Consider the following 27,271-nt stretch of genomic DNA (forward strand, 5'->3'; position numbering starts at 1 on the left):
ATCAACTATCTGCTAAAGAGCTATCCTTACCCTTTTCTCTGCTTTTTGCAAAACTCATAACTGCTTGAGAAAAACAATGGAAGGAAATACATGAGTTTACTGACAGTTGATGACCTCTAACTCTGGTAACTAAATCTACCCATGACTTGGCATCACCACCTCTAAGAAAGGCTGCTTGCCCCTCTTCTAAACTAAACTCAAGAGATTCTAGCAAAAGCTATTACCAGGTAGTCCATCTGGGCTGCTTGTTGAAGGTATTCCTCTGCCTTGGCAAAGTCCTTCTTGAGAAGGTGTGTCCGGGCCAGCACCAAGTAATACTCACAGCTGGGGCCTCCTTGAGGGCATAACAGCTCATGTGCAAGCACTCTGTGCACATACTACAAGGAAAAATCAGATTGTAAGGAATATGTAAATGGCTGCATTGTTCAGTTCCATAGCTCTTGCAGTTGAATATTATGTCCCTGAAAACAACTAATAAGAAACATATTATAGAATGAAATGATTATCAACTTCAAAAATTAGAGGTGAATTATAAAGATTCAGCACATCATGGTTCCATTACCAGCTACTCACATAGTCACAAAATATTGACATTCTGGTCTTGCTGGTCATTGAACTATATAAGTTTTAGCCTGTATTTGTTATCTTGCAGACAAAAGCACTTCATCAATCACTTCATTTATACATGAGGTAACATTTTCAGGCAGCTGTAATTACTAAGGAAACTTATGGTAAAGCAAAACCCCTCTTCTAAAGTTCTAGACTTGGGATCTTGGAAAAGTAAATGTCTGTTTCTGACAAACTCTCATTTATGTTTGCCAGTTTTATACTTTGGGCTTTTCTTCGTTTTTAATACTATACGAAGCTTGCAAATTTGACAAAGTCAGATGTACCTGCTCAGCAGAGGGGAAGCCCTTCTTTTCTTCTCCCTCTGTTCTCATCTTAGCCTATAATATAGAAACTTCCACTAACACTTATACCTTCTTAGGAAAATAGTGGGAGGAGGCTCTGTAGCTGTTCCCTCTACCTGCATTTCTGGCTCTTTGCCATGGGGTGATAGTGACTTATTTAATCCGAGAGACAGAAAGTCTGTTTCTCTACTAGGAAAGGTTAATGTGTTAAAAGTTCTTGTTTGACGTGGCCCACTCCAAGCCAGGTCATAATTCTTTCCCTTTCTTGAGCTTGCTCATCCTCAAGTGGAACATGCACTCTGCAGGATCAGAGCCACTCTCCTGGCTCCCGGATCTTTCTCTCTGACTCCTTGCTTCAAGGATATATTTCTTGTTTCCCATGTGGTAAGAAGACCTCACAGAATGTTCTTCTCTGGGAGAAGGGGGTAATTCTCCAGTAATTCTACCTGTCAGGTAAGTCAAATCTGAGACCAGTCACATCTCCAGCCCATTTTTTTTCAATATATGAAATTTATTGTCAAAATGGTTTCCATACAACACCCAGTACTCATCCCAAAAGGTGCCCTCCCCAATACCCATCACCCACCCTCCCCTCCCTCCCACCCCCCATCAACCCTCAGTTTGTTCTCAGTTTTTAAGAGTCTCTCATGCTTTGGCTCTCTCCCACTCTAACCTCTTTTTTTTTTTTCCTTCCCCTCCTCCATGGGTTTCTGTTACGTTTCTCAGGATCCACATAAGAGTGAAAGCATATGGTATCTGTCTTTCTCTGTATGGCTTATTTCACTTAGCATCACACTCTCCAGTTCCATCCACGTTGCTGCAAAGGGCCATATTTCGTTCTTTCTCATTGCCCTGTAGTACTCCATTGTGTATATAAACCACAATTTCTTTATCCATTCATCAGTTGAAGGACATTTAGGCTCTTTCCATAATTTGGCTATTGTTGACAGTGCTGCTATAAACATTGGGGTATAAATGCCCCTATGCATCAGTACTCCTGTATCCCTTGGGTAAATTCCTAGCAGTGCTATTTTTGGGTCATAGGGTAGGTTTGTTTTTAATTTTCTGAGGAACCTCCACACTGTTTTCCAGAGTGGCTGCACCAATTTGCATTCCCACCAACAGTGCAAGAGGGTTTCCTTTTCTCCACATCCTCTCCAGCATCTATAGTCTCCTGATTTGTTCATTTTGGCCACTCTGACTGGTGTGAGGTGATATCTGAGTGTGGTTTTGATTTGTATTTCCCTGATAAGGAGCGACGTTGAGCATCTTTTCATGTGCCTGTTGGCCATCCAGATGTCTTCTTTAGAGAAGTGTCTATTCATATTTTCTGCCCATTTCTTCACTTGGTTGTTTTTCGGGTGTGGAGTTTGGTGAGCTCTTTATAGATTTTGGATACTAGCCCTTTGTCCGATATGTCATTTGCAAATATCTTTTCCCATTCCGTTGGTTGCCTTTTAGTTTTGTTGGTTGTTTCCTTTGCTGTGCAAAAGATTTTTATCTTCATAAGGTCCCAGTAATTCATTTTTGCTTTTAATTCCCTTGCCTTTGGGAATGTGTCGATTAAGAGATTGCTACGGCTGAGGTCAGAGAGGTCTTTTCCTGCTTTCTCCTCTAGGGTTTTGATGGTTTCCTGTCTCACATTCAGGTCCTTTATCCATTTTGAGTTTATTTTTGTGAATGGTGTGAGAAAGTGGTCTAGTTTCAACCTTCTGCATGTTGCTGTCCAGTTCTCCCAGCACCATTTGTTAAAGAGACTGTCTTTTTTCCATTGGATGTTCTTTCCTGCTTTATCAAAGATTAGTTGGCCATACGTTTGTGGGTCTAGTTCTGGGGTTTCTATTCTATTCCATTGGTCTATGTGTCTGTTTTTGTGCCAATACCATGCTGTCTTGATGATGACAGCTTTGTAGTAGAGGCTAAAGTCTGGGATTGTGATGCCTCCTGCTTTGGTCTTCTTCTTCAAAAATACTTTGGCTACCCGGGGCCTTTTGTGGTTCCATATGAATTTTAGGATTGCTTGTTCTAGTTTCGAGAAGAATGCTGGTGCAATTTTGATTGGGATTGCATTGAATGTGTAGATAGCTTTGGGTAGTATTAACATTTTAACAATATTTATTCTTCCAATCCATGAGCAGGGAATGTCTTTCCATTTCTTTATATCTTCTTCAATTACCTTCATAAGCTTTCTATAGTTTTCAGCATACAGATCTTGTACATCTTTGGTTAGATTTATTCCTAGGTATTTTATGCTTCTTGGTGCAATTGTGAATGGGATCAGTTTCTTTATTTGTCTTTCTGTTGCTTCATTATTAGTGTATAAGAATGCAACTGATTTCTGTACATTGATTTTGTATCCTGCAACTTTGCTGAATTCATGTATCCGTTCTAGCAGACTTTTGGTGGAGTCTATCGGATTTTCCATGTATAGTATCATGTCATCTGCAAAAAGTGAAAGCTTGACTTCATCTTTGCCAATTCTGATGCCTTTGATTTCCTTTTGTTGTCTGATTGCTGATGCTAGCACTTCCAACACTATGGTAAACAACAGCAGTGAGAGTGGACATCCCTGTCGTGTTCCTGATCTCAGGGGGAAAGCTCTCAGTTTTTCCCCATTGAGGGTGATATTAGCTGTGGGCTCTTCATAAATGGCTTTTATGATGCTTAAGTATGTTCCTTCTATCCCGACTTTCTTGAGGGTTTTTATTCAGAAAGGATGCTGAATTTTGTCAAATGCTTTTTCTGCATCGATTGACAGGATCATATGGTTCTTATCTTTTCTTTTATTAATGTGATGTATCACGTTGATTGATTTGCGAATATTGAACCAGCCCTGCATCCCAGGAATGAATGCCACTTGATCATGGTGAATGATTCTTTTTATAAGCTGTTGAATTCAATTTGCTAGTATCTTATTGAAAATTTTTGCATCCATATTCATCAGGGATATTGGCCTATAGTTCTCTTTTGTTACTGGTTTAGGAATCAAAGTAATACTGGCTTCATAGAATGAGTCTGGAAGTTTTCCTTCCCTTTGTATTTCTTGGAATAGCTTGAGAAGGATAGGTATTATCTCTGCTTTAAATGTCTGGTAGAATTTCCCATGGAAGCCATCTGGTCCTGGACTCTTATTTGTTGGGAGATTTTTGATAACTGATTCAATTTCTTCATTGGTTATGGGTCTGTTCAAGCTTTCCATTTCCTGCTGTTTGAGTTTTGGAAAAGTGTGGGTGCTTAGGAATTTATCCATTTCTCCCAGGTTGTCCAGTTTGTTGGCATATAATTTTTTATAGTATTCCCTGATAATTGCTGGTATTTCTGAGGGATTGGTTGTAATAATTCCATTTTCATTCATGATTTTATCTATTTGGGTCATCTCCCTTTTCTTTTTGAGAAGCCTGGCTAGAGGTTTATCAATTTTGTTTATTTTTTCAAAAAACCAACTCTTGGTTTCATTGATGTGCTCTACAGGTTTTTTAGATTCTATATTGTTTATTTCTGCTCTGATCTTTATTATTTCTCTTCTTCTGCTGGGTTTGGGGTGTCTTTGCTGCTCTGCTTCTATTTCCTTTAGGTGTGCTGTTAGATTTTGTATTTGGAATTTTTCTTGTTTCTGCAGATAGGCCTGGATTGCAATGTATTTTCCTCTCAGGACTGCCTTCGCTGCATCCCGAAGTGTTTGGATTGTTGTATTTTCATTTTCATTTGTTTCCATATATTTTTAAATTTCTTCTCCAATTGCCTGGTTGACCAATTCATTCTTTAGTAGGGCGTTCTTTAACCTCCATGCTTTTGGAGGTTTTCCAAACTTTTTCCTGTGGTTGATTTCAAATTTCATAGCATTGTGGTCCGAAAGTATGCATGGTACGATCTCAATTCTTGTATACTTATGAAGGGCTGTTTTGTGACCCAGTATGTGATCCATCTTGGAGAATGTTCCATGTGCAGTCGAGAAGAAAGTATATTCTGTTGCTTTAGGATGCAGAGTTCTAAATATATCTGTCAAGTCCATCTGATCCAATGTATCATTCAGGGCCCTTGTTTCTTTATGGACCATGTGTCTAGATGATCTATCCATTGTTGTAAGTGGGGTATTAAAGTCCCCTGCAATTACCACATTCTTGTCAATAAGGTTGCTTATGTTTGTGAGTAATTGTTTTATATATTTGGGGGCTCCCGTATTCGGCGCATAGACATTTATAATTGTTAGTTCTTCCTGATGGATAGACCCTGTACTTATTGTATAATGCCCCTCATCTCTTGTTACAGCCTTTAATTTAAAGTCTAGTTTATCTGATATAAGTATGGCTACTCCAGCTTTTTTGACTTCCAGTAGCATAATAAATAGTTCTCCATTCCCTCACTTTCAATCTGAACGTGTCCTCAGGTCTAAAATGCGTCTTTTGTAGACAGCAAATAGATGGGTCTTGTTTTTTTATCCATTCTGATACCCTATGTCTTTTGGTTGGCGCATTTAGTTATGGGTTTAGAGTCATTGTGATGTCTGTAGGTTTCATGCTTGTAGCTATGTCTCTGGTACTTTGTCTCACAGGATCCCCCTTAGGATCTCTTGTAGGGCTTCTCCAGCCCATTTTTTAAAAAGATTTTATTTATTTATTTTGAGAGAGAGAAACTGTATTCACACGTGGGGCAAGGGCAGAGGGAGCGGGAGAGAGAGCATCTTAAGCAGGCTCCATGCTCAGCATGGAGCCCAACGTGGAGATCCATCCCATGATTGTGAGATCATGACCTGAGCCGAAATCAAGAGTCAAGGCGCCCCTGCAGCCCAGTTTTACAAGTAATAACTAATATTTTTATTCCCCACATAGCACTGTGTATCTGCTTCCAATTGTTTACAACCTAGAGAGGAATGAGGGTATAATTAGCCTTCTGTCAACCCCCAACACTCATATAATATGAATTCCGATAATAAAGTGATATTAGGCTACATATGCCTTTAGAGCCTGATTTTGGTCTGCTAGTATTCTTCAGGGAGCAGATATATAGTGAGGTACATTTCACTGCTACTTCACTGAAAGTGGGTAATATTATTTGCCAATTTGATACTATCTCAATTTGCATTTTCATCATGAATGATGAGAGTGGTTCACATTTGGATATTCACACCATTGGGCCTACAGTGTGCCCTCAAAAGCATATTTGATTTTTGTATCATAATATTAAAGCTTGGAAAGATACCACTGAATAATCATTTCGCTAAAATCTTTCTATCTACTTGCCCTTTTCCAAATATTCTGACCTGCACAGCATTGACCTTCATCAAGAAGCGTATGGTCTCCATGAAGATGGTGGCAGGAGTTTGGGAAACACCATAAGGGCTGGGATGCAAAAAGGTTGATGAATCTTGACATTTTGATGTTTCTGAAATTATTATATTAAAAGAATAGATGATTAGACGTAAAGGAAAAGAATATTGGAAGCTCAGACATACAAATGTAGCAAGGAGACTATTCTAATCTATGAGACAGGTTATAACCTGAAAAGCAATAAATTCCTCTATAGCAATGGTCCCTAAAGATCTCAAAAGTTCTCAAGGTTAGTCTACTGGTGGTTCCAAATGCAAGTCACAACAAATGAAATGGTTTTTTAACGTATGCAGATCATCCTGAATGTGATGTAGATATTCTAAAATGATCATTGTTTGAAAATCTTAAGTTTGGGGGCACCTGGGTGGCTCAGTTGGTTAAGAATCTGACTCTTGATTTCAGTTTATGTCATGATTTCATGGTTTGTGGGTTTGAGCTCCACAGAGTGACATGTCCACACTTTCAGTGCGGAGCCTATTTGGAATTCCTTCTCTACCTCTCTCTCTGCTTCTCTCTCTCTTTTTCTCTCTCTCTCAAAATGAATAAACTTGAAGAAAAAAGAAAATCATAAGCCTGTAGTTAGCTACTTCTCTGAGATAATATAAAACCTTGCTTATGGAAAGAGCTACACTACTGAATTTGGATTATCAGAGTTTAGCCTCATATGAAGGAACTTAGGTGATATGACTAATCAACTTCACACAAGTTAAGATCACCATTTTGGTAATCATAAGTGTTTTCATCATTGTCTAGTTTGTTTACGCCCTTCTTTCAAGTGGAAATCTTTATTCCTAAGTACCTTTCTTTGCTGGTATGTCTTTGACAAGTATATTGGATGGTTTTTGGCTGATAGTTGGATCTTGATATTGTAGGGACAAAATGTTTTCTCGTGAATCAGACTGCAGTTTGGAGGATTCTTCAAGAAAATCATCTAGAATGTATGATGGATCTCTTGGTCCTAAATAGATTAAACTTTAATGAGAAAAAAACCCCACCTTCCTACATTGGATATTAAAAGGTTATTACAGGAGATAAAATATAATTATTTTCAAAGCATAAGAAACATATTACCTAAATATTGCAAGGACAGACTTCTTTTGCAGCCTTTAATATTTCTTTTTTTAAAAAAAGATTTTATTTTTAAGTAATCTCTAGATCCAACAAGGCTCGAGCTTACAACCTTGAGATCTAGTGTCCCATGTTCCACTGACTAAGCCAGCCAGGTGCCCCAAACTTTTTATATTTCTGAATAATTTGAAGAGTACAAGCTAAACTGATAGCACAGCTTTCTATAACTAGGACCCCTAGTCCAACCCTGCTGCTAGCCTAAGTCATGAAAATGTCAAACAAATACCTATCATAAAAGTTATTTGCTAAACCCAGCATGTCAAGAAAGTTAATATATTTTTAGATTAAATTAAAACTCTTGAAGGACAGGAATTCTACTCATTTTATCTCAGTGTTCAAAAATCACCATCATCATCATCATCATAAGTAGCTATATTTGAGCATGACTGTATGCCAGGAATTGTACTAAAAACGTTATTGTATAATCTAATTTATTTTTCACAACATTCATTATGCTCCTTTGAAGAAAGTGAATCACAGAGAAGTTAAATAACTGGCTGAAGCTCCAGAACATGTCTTGCTGCCTCTCAAATAAATAAATGTTCGACAAATTTTTAAAAAAGCAGTGCCAGGCAGGAAATGATCAGTACCAACTGACTCCCAATTAGAAGAAGTCACCCTTCTTCTAAAAGATATGTCTTTGAAAAACAGGTAGAAGTTGGATAGGTAGAGGGGGAGGGGTATTTAAGGCTGAGAGCATGCCATTGGCAAAAGCATGGAAGTAGTGAACTAGTTTTTAATGTTTATTTTTGAGAGAGGAGGAGAGAGAAACAGAGCATGAGTGGGAGAGGGGCAGAGAAGGAAGGAGACACAGAATCCAAAGTAGGCTCCAGGCTCTGAGCTGTCAGCACAGAGCCCAACACGGGGCTCAACCCACAAATCTCGAGATCATGACCTGAGCTGAACTCGCTTGCTCAGCTGACTGAGCCACCAAGGAGCCCCAAAAACTAATTTTTTAAGTTTATTTATTTATTTATTTTGAGAGGGGAGGAAGAGGGGCAGAGAGAGAGTCCCAAGCAGGCTCCGCTCAGCAAGGAGCCCAATGAAGGGCTCGAACTCACGAACCATGAGATGACCTGAGCTGAAATCAAGAGTCAGATGCATTAGTGAGCTAATTATTTTAAAGAGTATTGAGGATTACATAAATAAAATGAAGGGGAAGACAGGTTGGAGCTAGACTGTACTGATATTTTAATGCTAGGATTTTTCTTCTGTAGACAAAAGGAGAACACAATGAAAAGTTTTGAACAGAAAAATTATTAGATGAAAGCAGTATTTTATGAAGATTACTCTAGCAGTGCTACATAGCAAGAAGAAAAAAATGCAGACAGAGACAAAGAGGTTTGTAATAAGGCTGTTACAACAATCTTGGTATTTGGTAATAAGGAGTCATGTAAATTTAAAGGGAAGATGCAAGGAGCATTTTGAAAGAGAACCAGCTGGTCTTGAGAATTAATCTGATAGAAGGATGCCATGAGTTCAATACAGAAAGTAAGAGGATGCAGGGATGACTCAGATCATGAACTTGAGTGCCTAATATAGTGAATGATGTAGAGTCAATTTGAGAGATGAAGAGTTAAGTTTACTAGCAGAGAAATCCAGCTCCTAGGTTCTGGAGGGATGTCAGGGCTAAATACAGAAATTTGAGAGTCATCAGTAGTAAAAGGAAAACTGTGAGTGCAGGTGAGCTCTTAGAAAGTATGACTATATTATTGGGAAATGAGTACATCTAATGAGTGTAATAATAAAGAGAAGCTTACAAAGGAAACCCAAACTGTTGGGAGATGTAGAAGGCAATCGAACATGTATTTCAGGAAGGAGAGAGTAGTTAAATACCTCAGACTAATGATTGAGGAGTAAGCTATGATCTTAGTGAAAAATATTAATATCCAACTTTTCTGAGGTATAATTTACATATAATAAAGTGCTCCCTTTTGAGTATATACTTCAGTGCATTTTAACAAATGTATACACTTATGTACTCACTGTCACAATCAGGATAAAAAGATTTCTACCCCAGAAAGCTCCCTTGTGTTCTTTGAAGGTCATCCTCAACTCCCATCCAAAGGCAACCATTAATCTGCCTTTTTGTCAATACAGATTAGTTTCGCCTTTTCTAGAATTTCATTTAAATGGAATATATAGTATCTATTCTTTTGCATCTGGCTTATTCACTTAGCATAATGTTTCTGAGATTCATCCATGTGTGTGTATCAGTAATTTGTTTCTTTTTATTGTTGAGTGGTTTTTGATTGTGCACATAAGAAAAAATTTATTATCCATTCATCTACTGATAAGCAGTTGGATTGTTTCCAGTTTTTGCCTGTTATAAATATATCTGTTATGAACATTTGTGTACAAATTGCAATGTTTCCATTTCTCTTGGGTAAATACCTAGGAGTGAAATTGCTGGCACATGTATAACTATTTTTAAACTGCCAGTTTTTCCAAGTGGCTATTAGCATTTGGCATTCCCACCAAAAGTTTGAGAGTTCCAGCTATTCTACATCCTTGCCATAGCTTAGTATTATCATTTTTAAAAATTTTAACTATTCTAGTGGTAAATTGCATCAATTTTCAAATGTAAGACCAAACTTACTTTGATTGGATATATTACCTTTTATATATATTGCTGAAATTCATGGACTAATATTTGTTAAGAATTTTTGTGTCTAGGTTCATGAAGGCTATTGGTGTGTACATTTCTTGGGATGGGTTTGTCTAACTTTGAATATCACAGTAATAACTATGGTTAAACTGTGGGAAGTATTCCCTCTTCTATTTTCTGAGTCTATGGAAGGAATGGGGTAGCCTGAAGTTTTGTCTTTTCTTTTCTTTTTTTTTTTAAGTTTATTTATTTATTTTAAGAAAGAGAAAGAGAGAGGGAGGAGAGAGAGAAAATCCCAAGTGCAGAGCCCGATGTGGGGCTCAAACTCATAAACTGTGAGATCATGACCTGAGCCAAAATCAAGAGTCGGACACTCAACCAACTAAGCCACTCAGGTTCCCCTGTCTTTTCTTTTTCTTTTTTAAAATTTTTTTAATGTTTATTTACTTTTGAGAGAGAGAGAGAGAGAGCAGGGAGGGGCAGAGAGAGGGGGAGACACAGAATCTGAAGCAGGTTCCAGGCTCTGACCTGTCAGCACAGAGCCCGATGCAGGGCTCAAACCCATGAAACAGGAGATCACAACCTGTGCTGAAGTCCGCTTAACCGACTGAGCCACCAAGGCACACCTCTTATTTTTTTAATAGAAGTATTTAAAGCTATAAATTTCCCTCTGGGAACTAACTTAGTTCATCTTACCAATTTTGGTTTGTTGTGTGATTCATTACATTCAGTTCGAACTATTTTGTGATTTCTTCTTTGACATATGGGTTATTTAGAAATGTATTGTTTAGGGGCACCTGGGTGGCCCAGTCGGTTGAGCGTCCAACTTCAGCTTAGGTCATGATCTCACAGTTTGTGAGTTGGAGCCCCGCATGGGACTCTGCTGATAGCTCGGAGCCTGGAGTCTGCTTCAGATTCTGTGTCTCCCTCTCTCTCTGTCCCTCCTCCGCTTGTTCTCTGTCTCTCGAAAATGAATAAATGTAAAAAAAAAAAAAAAAAATTTAGAAGTGTATTGTTTAAATTACAAATACTTGAAATTTTCCTATATATCGAGTCATGAGCTGGTAAATGTTCAACAATTGGCTTTTGGCTATGTGAGAAGGCTGATTTGTAGTGTTTACTGATTTCTATGATATAAATTCCCCAGTCATGGCTGATTTCAAGAAACCAATGTTACATCACTGAATGAAGAGTTAGGAAGAAATGCACAATAGCATACCATTATATAATATTTCTACATATGAATACAATTAGATATAAATAACTTCAACAGTGTAGATGATAGTAAAATAATGAAGAAGTAATAAGTTTTGAATATTAGCTTTTTTGGGTAGTTTTTGTTGTTGTCTTCATTTTACATGGAGCTTTATATTTTAAGACTTCACGTAAGTGCTCACAATTGCTACTTGTAAGGATTTTTTAACTCTTCATTTTGAAATAATTATAGATGCAAAGGAAGTTGCAAATACAGAGCATGTAGTTCCAATGTACCCTTACCAGCCTCTCTTCAATGGTGACATCTTATACAACTATAGTATGGTATAATATCAAAACCAGGAAATTGATACTAGTACAAAACTCTTTAGTGCACTAAAGACCTCATCTATTTTTGCCAGTTTTCATATACATTTGTGTGTGTATGTGTGTGTCTATGTGTGTGTATATGTGTATGTAGTTCTAAGCATTTTTATCCCATTTTATAGATTCTTTTAACCACTACCATAATCAAGATACACACTGTTAGGCAACAAAAGTAAAAATCAACAACTGGAGCTCTATGAAACTAAAAAGCTTCTGTACAACAAATGAAAACTTGTAAAAAAATGAAAAGGCAACCTACTGAATGGGAGAAAATATTTGCAAATCATACATCTGATAAAGCGTTAATGTTTAAATGTTTATTTATTTTTGAGACAGAGAGAGACAGAGCATGAACGGGGGAGGGTCAGAGAGAGAGAGAGACACAGAATCTGAAACAGGCTCCAGGCTCTGAGCAGTCAGCACAGAGCCTGATGCGGGGCTCGAACTCACATACCGCGAGATCGTGACCTGAGCCGAAGTCAGACGTTTAACCGACTGAGCCACCCAGGCGCCCCAAGCGTTAATGTTTAAAAAATATAAAGAACTCCTACAACTCAATAGCAAAGAAAACAACAATTTTATTTTTAAAATGAGCAGAGGATCTGAATAGACATTTTTCCAAAGAAGACGTATTAGCTGGTCAACAGACACATGATAAGATGCTCAACATCACTAATCATCAGGGAAATGCCAATCATAACCACAATGAGATATCACCTCACATGTGCTAGAATGGCTATTATCAAAAAGACAAGAAATAATGAGTGTTGGTGAGGATATGAAGATAAGGGAACCCTTGTGCACGGTGGTTTGGAATGTAAATTGATGCAGCCACTATGGAAAACAGTATGGAGTTTCCTCAAAAAATTAAAACTAGAAATACCCATATGATCCAACAATTCCACTTCTGGCTTATCCATAGGAATGAAAATAAGAACTTGAAGGGATATATATACCTTCTCATGTTCATTGAAGAATTATTTATAGTAGTCAAGACATGAAAGCCACCTAAGTATCCATCAATGGATGAATGGACAAAGAAAATGTGGTATACAATGGAATATTATTCAGCCATCAAAAAGAATGAACTATTGCCATTTGTAACAACACGGATGCATCATGAGGATATTATTATATAATATTAGCATAATGTTGTTATGCTATAATATCCTATATTATATATAGGTATGATATGATATAGAGAAAGACAAACCCAATATGATCTCAATTACATGTAGAATATTAAATAAAAAAAAACAAGAACACAAAAAAGAGCCTTGAAATCATAAAGAATAGATTAGTGGTTGCTAGATACAGGGTATAAGAGGTAGGTGAATTGGGTGAAGGTAGTCAAAGGGTACAAACTTCCAATTAGAAAATAAACAAGTCAGGTAATGTACAGCATGGTGACTATAGTTAATAATACTCTATTGTATATTTGAAAGTTGCTGAGAGAGTAGATCTTAAAAGTTCTTATCACAAGAAAAAAATATTGTAACTGTGTGTGATGATGGATGCTGAGTAAACTTACTGTAGTGATCCTTTTGCAATACATACAAATATTGAATCATTCTGTTGTATACCTGAAACTAAATAATGTTATATATCAATTCTACTTTAAATTAAAAATACACAAAGAACTCTTAAAACTCAACAATAAGAAAACAAAGCCTGATTTAAAACTGGCCAAAGGGGTGCCTAGGTGGCTCAGTAGGTTGAGTGTCCGACTCTTGATTTCCGCTCAGGTCACGATTCCAGGATCGTGGGATCAAGTCCCGCATCAGGCTCCATGCTGAATGTGGAGCCTGCTTAAGATCCTCTCTCTTGTGCTCTCTCTCTGCCCCTCTCCCCTGATCTCATTCTCTCTCTCTAAAATCAAAAAGTAAAAACAAAAAAAATGGCCAAAGACCTTAATATGCACCTCACCAAAGAAGATATACAAATGGCACATAAGCATATGATAAGATACTCCTCCATCAAATGTCATTAAGAATGTTAATAAAAAGAGAGACTACACATGGGTAGGGGAAAGGAGTATATGAAAAATCTCTAACCCTTCCTTTCAACTTTGTTATGAACCTAAAACTCCTCTAAAAAATAAGTCTATTAAAAAATAATTGATTAATATAAAAAAATTAAATAAAATTTAAAAACCTAGATGAATTCCTAGAAAGTATAAAATACCATGAATAACACAATAAGAAATACAGAACACAAATACATTAAATATTAAGAAAATGAAATGGTAGACACCTCCTGCAAAAAACAAACAAAAAAAACCACCCAGGCTCTTGTTGTTTTATGGTTGAGTTCTGTCAAACTTTCAAGTCAAAATCAATTCCAATCATGTATAAGTTGATAAATAATATATATGTTGGTAAAGAATAAATCAGAAAATTCTAGAAATTTCCTAGAATTCTAAAATTTTAGACATGCAAAGTCACTGATGGTGACAGAGAGATGCTTGGTGGTTGTTTGGAAATGGGTGCAAGAGAAAGAGATTCAAATGGGCACAAGGAGAGTTTTGGAGATTTGGGATATGTTCATTACGTTGATTGTGGTGATGTTTTCATGGGTGTGTTCATATGTCAAACATATCAAATTGTATGTGTTAAATATGTGCAGTTTATGAATGTCCATTACATCTCAGACAAACTGTTAAAAATACATGCACACAAAATAATAATACGCAACAACATATAAACAAAATACCATATGCAAGAAACACATAAACAAAACCCCACATATTAAGTTAAACACATTAGAATGATTGATTCTCTAAAATGGAGGAAAGGAGAATGGCAATGAAGGACAGGGAAAAAAGGGTGTGTGTGTGTGTGTGTGTGTGTGTGTGTAAATAAATAAATAAACTTAAGAACCACAAGAGAGGGATTGAGAGTGTTGGAAAAGAAAGTGATGGGATAATGAAAGAAATTTACTCTGCTACAATGATACCTTTTTTATGCATACACAGAGACAGTAAATTCTCTAAGATTCAAAAACCTGAATAGCAACAGTGAAAACTTCACACTTGCAAACATATGAATGAGGAAATATTTAGAAGGAGTCTTTCTTGGTGTACCTGGGACAACTCAAAACTCCATCTACTAACTCATTTAACAAATATTTGCCAAGTACCTACAATTTGCCAGCTCCTATTCATAAGGCCACTAATTTTCCTAATAGCCACTCATCGTCTCCGTTTCCTGGTCCTACCTGCTGCCGCTTCCGCTTCCACCGTCATTGCTGTTGCAGAACCATTAGTGATTCCCCAAGGGCCTAAACTGGATTCTACTTTCCCTCCTTCTTCAATGTACTCTACAGTACCAGTGCCCCTCTGCTTCGTTACTTGTGCCTGAAGCATTCGTGCCTGAAGTTGTTTGAAGGCTTCATGAAATGCCATTTCCATTCGAATATCATTGTTTTGAATTTCATAGTACAAACCTGAAGAAAGAAAAATGCTAAAATAAATGTGACTGGTTTTCTACCACCATATACTAAAGAATTGCAACATTTCACTTGCCTTTCCAAATTTTTTACCAAAGTTTAAGAACTACATGATGAGTTATTAGAGAATGAAAAGAGAAAGGGAGAATCTTATAATGGAAAAAAACACATTCATATCACAGGAAAATACCATACCAAGTAAAGTCCAGGCTACAACATTAGTTGGTTCCAAGCAAGTAGCATCCTCAAAGAAAATTTCTGCCTGCTCATAGTTCTCCATCAAGACAGCCAGGACACCACACAGCAACAGGCTGAGAAGAGACCAGCAATGTGATTAACAACATGGTCCCATGTCAGTCATGGAACCAAGAAAATTTCATACAGAAGCTTATCTGCTCCTACTCATTCTTCACGTATCTTCCACCCATACCTGTGGATATGATTCTGGTTGAGGGAAAGGGCTCTCCGAAAACACTCCTGTGCTTTGATGTTGTCCTCAGTTAGGAGGCAGAAGGCACCGTAGTCCAGCCAGTGTTCCAAGTTCTGGGGCTCACGGACCAACCTCTATCACATGAAGCATTAGGAGGACCAAGATTATTGCACAGTATGTCATATTTTTATGCACATAAAACCACAAATACCATAAGTTTTATGAAAGCAGAAACTATGTCATTTTTTGTTTACCACTGATTTCTGAATGTCTAGCACAGTCACCATTCTGGCTTATAATATGTGGTGAATAAATATTGGAATGATTTAAAAATTAAATTTTCAACTCATTCCTTCCTAGTGTCAATGTTCTGGTTACCATAAGCTTATCCAATTACTTGGAAACCTAGATTCATTTTACAGTTCATTTTAAAGATTCATCTATAATCATTTTTGTCATAGTCTTGAGATGGCAAATATAAATTTAAGTACACATATGAAAAAGAAACATCTCATAATAAGTGAAAACTACAAAATACTGTTGAAACAATTAAAGGTGACATAAATAAATAGAAACACATCCAATATCCATAGATTGAAAGACTTAATATTATTAAGATGTCAATACTGTCCAAAGAAATTTACAGATTCAATATAATCTCCATCAAAATCCCAATGATATTTTTTGCAGTAATGGAAAAACCCATCCTAAAATTTACATGGAATCTCTAGGAACCCTGAATAATTAAAACAAACTTGAAAAAGAACAAAACTGGAGGACTCATACTTCCTAATTTCAAAACTTACAAAACTATATAATCTGTGTGGTACTGGTATCAAGACAAATATATAGAACAATGGGATAGAATAGAGAACTCAGAAATAAATCCTCACATTTATGGTTAAATGATTTTTGACAAAGGGGCCGAGACCATCCAATAGGTAAGGACAGGCTTTTTTTAAAAATATAATTTATTGACAAATTGGTTTCCATACAACACCCAGTGCTCATCTCAACAAGTGCCCTCCTCAATGCCCATCACCCACTTTCCCCTCTCCCCCACCCCCAACAACCCTCAGTTTGTTCTTAGTATCCGAGAGTCTCCTATGGTTTGCCTCCCTCCCTCTCTGTAACTTTTTCCCCCCATCTCCCTCCCCCATTGACTTCTATTAAGTTTCTCAGGATCACCTATGAGTGAAAACATATGGAATCTTTCTCTGACTAACTTATTTCACTTAGCATAATACCTTGCAGTTCCATCCATGTTGCTGAAAATAGCCAGATTTCATTCTTTCTCATTGCCATGTAGTATTCCGTTGTATATATAAACCACATCTTCTTTATCCATTCATCAGTTGATGGACATTTAGGCTCTTTCCATAATTTGGCTATTGTTGAAAGTGCTACTATAAACATTGGGGTACATGTGCCCCTATGCATCAGCACTCCTGTATCCCTTGGATAAATTCCTAGCAGTGCTATTGCTGGGTCATAGGGTAGTTCTTTTTTTAATTTTTGAGGAACCTCCACACTGTTTTCCAGAGCAGCTGCAAGGGACAGACTTTTCAACAAACAGTGCTAGGAAAACTGGATATCTGCATCTCCATGCAAAAGAATGAACTTGGACCCTTACTTAACACCATATATAAAAATTAATTCAAAATGGATCAAAGACCTAAATATTAATGCCTAAAACTATAACAACTATAACACTTTGAGAAGAAAATATGTCACAATAGTTTCATGATTCTGGACTTGGCAATGATTTCTTAGATATGACACCAAAGGCACAGGAAACAAAAGAAAAAACAGACAAATTGAACTTCATCAAAAACTTTTAAAAAACTTTTGTACATCAGGGCACCTGGGTGGCTCAGTCAGTTAAGCATCTGAATTGGGCTCAGATCATGATCTCATGGTTTGTGGGTTCAAGCTCCCCATTGGGCTCTGTGCTAAAAGCTCAGAGCCTGGATCCTATTTCAGCTTCTGTCTGTCTCTCTCTCTCTCTCTCTCTCTCTCTCTCTCTCTCTCTCTCTCTGCCCCTCCCTGCTCATGCTCTGTCTTCTCTCTCAAAAATAAACATTAAAATTTTTTTTAATTAAAAAAAACCTTTTGTACATCAAAAGAAACTATCAACAGAGTAAAGAAGTAACTCATAGCATGGAAGAAAATATTTGCAAATCATATATCTGGTAAGGGGTTAATATTCAGGATATATAAAGAACTACTAAAACTCAACACCAAAAAGTTAAACAACCTGACTCAATAATTAGCAAAGGACTTGAATAGACATTTCTCTGAAGATCTACATATGGCCAAAATACATAGAAGATGCTCAACATTACTAATCATTAGGGAATCAAACCACAATGAAATGCCACCTCATACCCATTAAGAGAGCCAGGGTCAAGAAAACAGAAAATAACAATTGTTGAGGATGCAGAGAAATTAGAACTCTTGTAAACAGCGGGAATGTAAAAATGGTGCAGCCACTTTGTAAGACAGATGGTTGTTCCTCAAAAAATTAAAAATAGAATTACCATGTGATACAGCAATCCCACTTCTGTATATATACCCACAAGAATTGAAAGCAGAGTTTCAAAGAGATATTTGTACATCCATGTTCAAAGCAGCAATATTCATAATAGCTAAAAAGTATAAGCAACCCAAGTGCCCACTGACAGATGAATGGATAAGCAAACTATGGTATATACATACAATGGAATATTAGCTAGCTTTAAAAAGGAAGAAAATGCTGACAGATGTTACAACATGGATGAACTTTGAGAACATATGCAAAGTGAAATAAGGACATAAAGACATAACATATGATTTATATAGATTGATGTTTTGAAGTTGTTATAGTCTGAATATTCCTCTGTCAATTAATTTAGAACATTAATTCCAAAAAAATCTGGAACATATTTTCCTACTAAAAAATTATAAATGTGAAAAGATGTTCAAAATAACTTGATATTTGAGAAATGCAAAATAAAACCACAATGAAATACCACTTCACACCCATTAGAATGGCTATCATTGTTTAAAAGATGTATAATAATAAGAATTAGTGAGAATATGAAAAAAATGGAACCCTCATCTATTGCTAGTGGGAATATAAAAGAGTACAACCTTTTGGAAAACAGTTTGGCATTTCCTCAAAAAGTTAAGCATAGAGTTACCATATGACCTAGCAATTCCACTCCTAGGTATACACCCAAGAGAACTAAAAACATATGTCCATATTAAACTTAAACAATAAATGAATGTTTATAGCAGCATTATCCATAATAGTCAAAAAGTGGATATTAGTCAAATACCCATCACCTAATGGACAAATAAACAAAATGTGCTCTATCTATACAATGGAATGTTACTGAGCCATAAAAAGGAATAAAATACTAATACATACTATGACATGAATGACCTTTAAAGACATGCTATTTTATAACTGGCAGTTTGTACCTATTGATCCCCTTCACCTGTTTTGCCCATCCCCCCACCCCCACACAACTGAACACCAAAAAAACAAATAATATGATTAAAAATGGACAGAGGACCTAAATAGACATCTTTTGAAAGAAGATGTACAGATGTCCAGCAGATGCTTGAAAAGATGCTCAACATCACTCATCTTCGGGGAAATGAAAATAGAATAGCTAGCGTCAAAAAGACAAAAAATAACAAGTATTGGCAAGGATGTAGAGAAAAAGGAACCCTTGTGCACTGTTAATGGGAATGTAGATTGGCGTAGCCACTATGGAAAACAGCAGGGAGTTCCTCAGAAGATTAAAAATAAAAATATCATAGAACCCAGTAATTACACTTCTGGGTATTCACCCAAAGAAAACCAAAACACTAATTCGAAAACATATGCACCCCTATGTTTATTGCAACATTATTTACAATACCCAAGATATGGAAGCAACCTAAGTGTCTATCAATAGCTGAATGGATAAAGAAAATGTGGTGTGTGTGTGTGTGTGTGTGTGCGTGTGTGTGTGTGTGTGTGTGTGTGTGTGTGATGGAATATTATTCAGCCATAAAAAAGAATGAAATCTTGTCATTTGCAACAACATGGATGGGCCTAGAAGGCACTACGCTAAGACAAATAAATCAGACAGAAAAAGACAAATTCCATATGATTTCATTTATATGTAGAATCTAAAAACAAAGCAAAACAAACAGCAACAAAAAACCAGAAACAGATTCATAAATATAGAAAATTGGTAGTTGTCAGAGGAGGAGTGGGAGGATGGGTGAAATAGGTGAAGGGGATTAAGACATACAGACTGCAGGTCTGTGCTCTATGCTTAACTTTTTGAGGAAAGTTAAGCATAGAGTTAACTCTATGCTTAACTTTTTGAGGAAATGCCAAACTGTTTTCCAAAAGGTTGTACTCTTTTATATTCCCACTAAGTCATGGGAATGAGAAGTACAGCACAGGGAATGTAGGCAATAATGTCATAATAACTTGTATGGTGACCAATGGTAGCTATGCTTATTGTGGTAAGCATCTTGTAATATATATAATTGTCAAATCGCTATATTGTACACCTGAAAGTGTTGAATACAAAATTGTATTCAACTATACTTCAATTTTAAAAAAGAATATCATATAAATGACACCATACAGTATGTAACCTTTTGACAGTGTCTTCTTTCACTCAGTATAATGCCTTTGAAATTCATGTAAGTTGTTGTATTAGTAATACATTTCTTTTATTGCTGAATAGATTATATGGATAAGCCATAGTTTATTTAGTCACACTTTAAAGAACATTTGGGTTGCTTCTGTTTGAGCAATTATGAATAAAGTTTCTGTAAGCATTCATGTACATAAGATTTTACTTCTTTAAGGTAAATATCCAGGAGTAGGTCATATGGTGAATGTATAAGACACTGCCAAACTATTTTCCAGAATGACGTTATCATTGTGCATTTCCTCTGACAAAGTATGATGGTTCCAGTTGCTTTGTATCCTCATTAGCACCTTGTATTGTCAGCATTTTCTTTTTTTTTTTTAAATTTTTTTTTCAACGTTTTTTATTTATTTTTGGGACAGAGAGAGACAGAGCATGAACGGGGGAGGGGCAGAGAGAGAGGGAGACACAGAATCGGAAACAGGCTCCAGGCTCCGAGCCATCAGCCCAGAGCCTGACGCGGGGCTCGAACTCACGGACCGCGAGATCGTGACCTGGCTGAAGTCGGACGCTTAACCGACTGCGCCACCCAGGCGCCCCGTATTGTCAGCATTTTCATTGTAGTTACTCTAATAAGTTGTAGTGGCATCTTATTGTGGTTTTAATTTGCATTCCACAATAGCTAATTATGTTGAATATCTTTTCATGTTCTTATTTATCATATTTAGTGAAATATCTGTTCAAATCTCTTGCCCATTTTTATTTAGTTGTTTTTCTATTGTTGAATTTTAAGATTTCTTAATATTCTGGATACAAATAAATCCTTTGTCAGATATATGTCTTGCAGATATTTTCTCCTTTTCTTTCTCTTAATAGTGTCTTTTACAGACCACACATTTTTAATTTTGATGAAGTTCCATTTATCATATTTTTCTTTTATGTATCATGCTTTGGTGTCATGTCCAAGAACTCTTTACCTAACTCCAGATCATGAAGACCTTCTCCTTTGTTTTCTTCTAAAATATTTATCGTTTTATGGTTTAGATTCAGATGTGTGGTCCATTTTAAGTTGATTTTTTACAATGTTTGAGGTTTAAGTCAAAGTTCATTTTATGCATATGGATAACCAATGATTCTAAAGCCATTTCTTTGAAAAGATTGTCATTTCTCCATTGAATTTCTTTTACATCTATGTCAAAAATGTAGTGGCCTTATTTGTGTGGACATATTTATAGACTCTATTTTATTGATTTATGTGTCTGTCCTCTCATCATTCCTGATGGGTTTTAAATAATTAAAAACTACTATTTGCTATACCCATATTACACAAATAATAGTAATAACAACTACTGGAAAGACCTTTAATTACCTCTTCATAATACACTGCTGCCATTTCAAAGTTCTCATTGACTTCTGCTTCAAATGCAAAGAGTCGAAGCTGTTCATTGCTTGTATAAATGGTTGAAACAGCGTGTTGGACATCATCTGGCATGGTCTGTCAACATCAAGATGTTAGTTAGACAGGGGCGCCTGGGTGGCTCAGTCGGTTAAGCGTCCGGCTTCAGCTCAGGTCACGATCTCACGGTCCGTGAGTTCGAGCCCCGCGTCAGGCTCTGGGCTGATGGCTCAGAGCCTGGAGCCTGCTTCCAATTCTGTGTCTCCCTCTCTCTCTGTCCCTCCCCCGTTCATGCTCTGTCTCTCTCGGTCTCAAAAATAAATAAACGTTAAAAAAAAAAATTAAAAAAAAAGGATGTTAGTTAGACAAAACAAAGCAATTACAAGTAGAGAGTCTTATAAGAATAAACTAGATGGGAGACCTCAGTCACGAGGTTGAAAATGACATTGGAGTTTCTTATAGTTCAATATAGTAAGAGAGTAAGAGTGAACCAAGAGAGACATATCAAGGATGAAAGAGAAAGTCAGGTATATGAATACCAACAATCTAAGCTCATGGAAGTGAGTAAAAATTAATTAGAACAGAACTCTCCTCCTCAACACTTAGGGCGGTCAAAATCCTTAAGTAAGCCTCCTTTGACCTCAAACAGCTTCCTTAATTTTCTCTTGTGTATGGGATGAATATTATCATTTTTAGGTGCCATGACATGAAAAAGGTTGGTAAGCACTAGCTAGAATCTTCAAACATCAAAAAAATAGGAGACTAAGGATAAAGCTTTGGAAGTTACCTTTGTACCTTCAGTGGGATATATAAATATATCCCCAAAAGGAAACATTTTAGAAATAGTCAGAAAGGTAGGGAAAAACCCAGAAAAATATTATGTCCTATATGCCATCCAGGAAAGCAGTTATAGTATAATAAGTAATCTCCAGGATCAGAAGCTACTGACAAGGAAGACCTCCAATTCTTTAGAATTTAGAAGTAAAAAAATTATCAGTGACATTAACAAGTAGAGTTGCTAAGGGACGTAGAGAGTAAAGCTTAATTTGAGATGGGCCAAAGAAAGCTCCTGGTTAGAGATTATGTCTCTGTTCTTTGTTCTTTTTGATTTTGATGATCTTGACCTCCAAATTCCTCCAGCAACATACTACAGTGCCTAAACCAGAAATACTCTACCTCTAATATCCTGTTCCAAGAACCTATGTTATAAGCCTTCAATCTTTTTGTGACTTAATCCCCTTAAAACTACTCTCTGACTTTATTTCCCTCATTTCTAATATACCTGTCTTTTCCCAACTGTGTAATACCCGACCTCATGGTCATCCACTCATACTACTCTCACCAGCAAACTCAGGTCCCAGGCACCTTGTCCTTTGCCTGCGCTTGGCCTGAAAATTCCCAAATTAAAACAGTCCTACAGGAGCTGCTAATTGGTCCAGAAGAAGACTGCATACACACAGAAATATCTGAGCTGCCACAGATTCTTTGGCATTCAGTCTTAGCTAAAGGCCTTTCATACTCAGTAATCTATGTATTTGTCCTTGTTTAGTAACACATTCCATAATACTATGATGCAGTGTCTAAATTTTCTTTCTTCAAGCTTTTCATTCAACCCTTACTCCCTTCATTGTCCAGTAAACACATTACTTCGCAGAGGAAATGGAAATCATCGGGCCAGGGATACCTCAGCTTTTGAACACCATACTGATATAGTTTATTTCTGTATCCACTGTATCTCTTTACTTTCAGTCTGAAGAAGCATCATCCTTCTCTGTTGCAAGACTAATCTTTCCATCTAACTTCTTGATTCTTTCCCATTTGTATATACCCTGGGTTTGCCATCAATTATTCTCTCTTTCCTTCTATTTTTAATTTCTCCCAGTCTGCTGACTCCTTCTCCCAAACCGATGGACACGCTAAAGGCATTTCTAGCTTAAAATGAAAACCTTGATAATTTCTGGCTACTATTTTCCTACTTCTTCCTTTTATCTTCCAACTTCTTTTTCCAGTTTATTTATTTATTTTCAGAGAGAGAGAGAGAGAGAGAGAGAGAGAGAGAGTGCACAATCAGGAGAGGGGAAGAAAATAGAAGGAGAGAGAGAGAGAATCTTAAGCAGAGAGAGATCTGACATGGGGCTTGATCTCAGGAACCTTGAGATCATGACCTGAGCTGAAATCAGGAGTCGGACACTCACCCAAGTGAGCCACCCAGGCGTCCCCCAGCTTCCTGAATTTATATTTATCTGTTTCCTAAGCACTCATTTACTCCACAATTCATTATAATTTGAATCCTCTCCATTAGTCCAATGATACTGCTATGTAAAAGTTAATAACCTCCTTATTTTCAGATCCAATGAAAACTTTTCAAATTTTGTTTTTCTTTTTCTCCAGTTTTATTCAGATATAACTGTTGTGCATCACTGTGTAAGTTTAAGGCACATAGCTTAATGGTATGACTGACATATATTGTAAAATAATTACCATAGTAAGTTTAGTTAGCATCTATCATCTCACATGGACACAATAAAAAGAAAAAAATTTCTTGTGGTAAGAACTCTTAGGATTTACTCTCCTAACAAGTTACAAATATATCAAACAACAGTGTTAGCTATAGTCCTCATGCTGTACATCATATCCCTGGTGCTTGTTTATCTTGTAACTTGAAGTTTGTATCTTTTGACCGCCTTGTTCCAATTTCCCCTTCCCCTTCCCATTCCCCAGCTTTTGTTTTTCATAACTCCTAGGAATATTTGACAATGTTGACTACTTTTTCTTCTTAAAATTCTCTTCCCTTAGCTTTTGTGACACCACTGTCTTCTGGTTCTTTTGCTCTTTTAACAATTCACTTATCTCCTTAATTAATTCTTTTATTCATCCATCCCTTAAATGTTGGTATTTCTATAGTGTTCTACCACCAGCTTGCTTCTCTCTCTACTTATGTTTTCCTCAGCAGCTCCATCTATAACCATAGTTTAACTAGCATCTACAAGTATATCTTGTTTTATTGAGCTTCAAAGATATTGCTTTTTTTATTTTTATTTTTTTTACAAATTGAAGGTTCATGGCAACTCTGTGTCAAACAGGTCTGTTGGTACCATTTTCCAATAGCATTTGCTTACTTGTCTCTGTGTCACATTTTGGTACTTCTCACAATATTTTAAGCTTTTTTATTGTTAATTATATTTGTTACGGTGATCTGTAATCAGTGACTAGGACTCAGTGAAAGCTCAGATGATGGTTAGCATTTTTTAGCAATAAAGTTTTTAGGTTTTGTTTTTGTTTTTGTTTCTGTTTTAGAGAGAGAGTGTGTGTGAGCTGGGGAGAGGGCCAGAAGGAGAGAGAGAATCTTAAGCAGGCTCCACACTCAGTGTAGAGTCTGACACAGGGCTCAATCCCATGACCCTGGGATCATGACCTGAGCAGAAATCAAGAGTTGGACACTCAACTGATTGAGCCACCCAAACACCCAGCAATAAACTTTTTTTTTAATTTTTTTAATGTTTATTTATTTTTGAGAGAGAGTGAGACAGAGTGTGAGTGGGGGAGGGCCAGAGAGAGGGAGACACAAAATCAGAAGCAGGCTCCAGGCCCTGAGCTGTCAGCACAGAGCCCGACGTGGGGCTCGAACTCATGGACTGCGAGATCATGACCTGGGCTGAAGTTGGACGCCCAACCGACTGAGCCACCCAGGCGCCCCTAAACTATTTTTTAATTAAGGTATGTACATTGTTTTTCTAGACATAATGCTATTATTGCACATGTAATAGAGTATAGTGTAAATGTAACTTGTATATGCACTAAGAAACCACAAAATTAATTTGACTCACTTTATTTTGATATTTGCTTTATTACGGTGGTCTAGAATCAAATCTTCAGTATCTCCAAGGTATGCCTATATGCACTTATGGCTCCCCAAATCTCATCTCCAGCTCACATCTCACTCTTGAGAAAAATCCCACAAGAGCTAACATTCAAAAGTAATTTCAATATCACCTACCTCCCAGTAAATCTGCTTGTGTTGTATTTCTTGTCCCACTTCCTGGTACTACCTGCTACCCAGTCATTGAGCCTTAAACTTAATCTTTGCCCCCTTTTCCTACTTACTATGTAATAACCAGTTAACATCACCAGTTTCACTGCATCTAACCCAACTGACACACTGTTATCAGTGTTTTTCATAAAATGTAGATTTGATCATACTATTCCCCAGTGTAAAATAATTAAATTTATTGCTTCCAAAATGCTAATAATAGAAAAGGCAAAACTTCTTTCTGTGGCATACAAGGTCTCCATCCATATTCCCAACTCCCCTACTAGGAACTTACTGATCCCTGGCTTCACCTCCTGCTTCTCTGTTCCTTAACCAGTTTAGCATCCGTTCCTGAACTATATGCAGTTTCTGTGTATCCCATATGCTTCCAAGCTTCCAAGCTTTTGTGATGTTACCTATGACTCAAATACTCTGAATCCTCCACTTTGAGAATTTTTTAGCCTTCAAGCTCAAGCCACAGCTATTCTGTGAATCCTTTCCTGACAGGTCTCAGGGCAAAGTTGATTACTTTTTATTTAGGCATCTCCTAACCTGCTTTACCATGGACACACCCCTTCACAGCATTGACCTCACTCTGCTACATTTATTTGTATTTTATGTCTCTCTCGTCTACTAGACAGGGATTCCTTGGAGGCATAAGGCAACAGTAATTACCACCTAATGTTCAATTTTCAAAGCAATTCATCCAAGTCATCTGTGCCCAAGGCAGGATTGTTCTCTTAATGCTAGCTAGGATACTGGACATTCCTCACCCTCCTCTTCCAGAAAGGCTAGACAAGTTGAAAGAAAAAATGATGGTGACAGAGAAGATAATCAAGTGAAGGAAAGAACAAATAGAATAGAGGGTTTGAGGAAGCATACCTGCTTAGCGACTACCAATAGGACAAAAAGACTTTGGTTTTTGTCATAGTTTTCAAATAAACCACAACTGTATACATTTAAAAATGAGCAAATGAAGGCAATATGCAAGCTGTGCAAATACAGATATAAACAGATAAATGGGAGGAGGGGGGCACCTGGGTGGCTCAGTCAGTTAAACGGTCAACTCTTGATTTTGGTTCAGGTCATGATTGCACGGTTGTGGGATCAAGTCCTGTGTTGGACTCCCCGCTGAGCGTGAAGCCTGCTTGGAATTCTCTCTCTCCCTCTCTCTGCCCATCCTCCCCACAAAATAAATAGATAAACTTAAAAAAAAAAAAAAACAGACAAATGGGAGAAGAACAGGCTACCCGGCCAATGAAAAGGCATGTGTGAAGCATCATTGTCATATAGGTCCAATATCTGAAATCTCATAATGTTTCTTGGTTTTGATTGCCAATATCAGAGAACAAACTGAGAATTACACACATTCACAGAATAAATAAAATGATGATTTTTGTTTTACAATTTACATTAGCTGATTTTATTTATTGTTTTAATCGATCACATTTCTGTTTGCTGAATTAAGGAAGAAAGGAATCAAGGAAGGAGGGAATCGTTCAGAGACTTTGATGCCTTAAAGAGAAAAGGAAGGGCTCTCAGTTATTGATCACCTACCTGGTTTAAGGCCACATGCATCTGATCCACCAAGAACACATAGAGCTCACTAATAAATGTCTGAAGTTCCTCCTGGCTTTCAAATGATGTTGTCTTCAAATACTTCTCTCTCACAATCTTTACTACAGCATGCTGTAAGAGGTATAGATCACCTATTTGATAACAGAGTCCAGTACCATGCTGACAACACAGGCCTCCCTTGAGCATCTGGTC

General features: G+C 36.9%; 1 protein-coding gene across 7 annotated transcripts in view; it reads right to left on the reverse strand.

The window, feature by feature from the left end:
• The window catches only part of CFAP70 (cilia and flagella associated protein 70), a 105,437-nt gene that overhangs the window by 19,701 nt on the left and 58,465 nt on the right, over positions 1-27,271 (reverse strand). For 6 of the 7 annotated variants that reach the window (XM_058696677.1, XM_058696679.1, XM_058696680.1 and 3 more), the window contains 8 exons: positions 27,059-27,190; positions 21,445-21,570; positions 15,433-15,566; positions 15,198-15,313; positions 14,772-14,999; positions 7,038-7,196; positions 6,172-6,293; positions 225-377 (listed from right to left, as the gene is read on the reverse strand). In XM_058696677.1, the coding sequence (XP_058552660.1) occupies positions 225-377; positions 6,172-6,293; positions 7,038-7,196; positions 14,772-14,999; positions 15,198-15,313; positions 15,433-15,566; positions 21,445-21,570; positions 27,059-27,190 (1,170 nt within the window). The remainder of the gene's footprint in view (positions 1-224; positions 378-6,171; positions 6,294-7,037; positions 7,197-14,771; positions 15,000-15,197; positions 15,314-15,432; positions 15,567-21,444; positions 21,571-27,058; positions 27,191-27,271) is intronic. The other variant, XM_058696681.1, reaches the window with a different exon arrangement.

This window comes from Neofelis nebulosa, chromosome 13 (genome assembly GCF_028018385.1).
Source record: "Neofelis nebulosa isolate mNeoNeb1 chromosome 13, mNeoNeb1.pri, whole genome shotgun sequence".
In the NCBI taxonomy this organism is placed as follows: domain Eukaryota; kingdom Metazoa; phylum Chordata; class Mammalia; order Carnivora; family Felidae; genus Neofelis; species Neofelis nebulosa.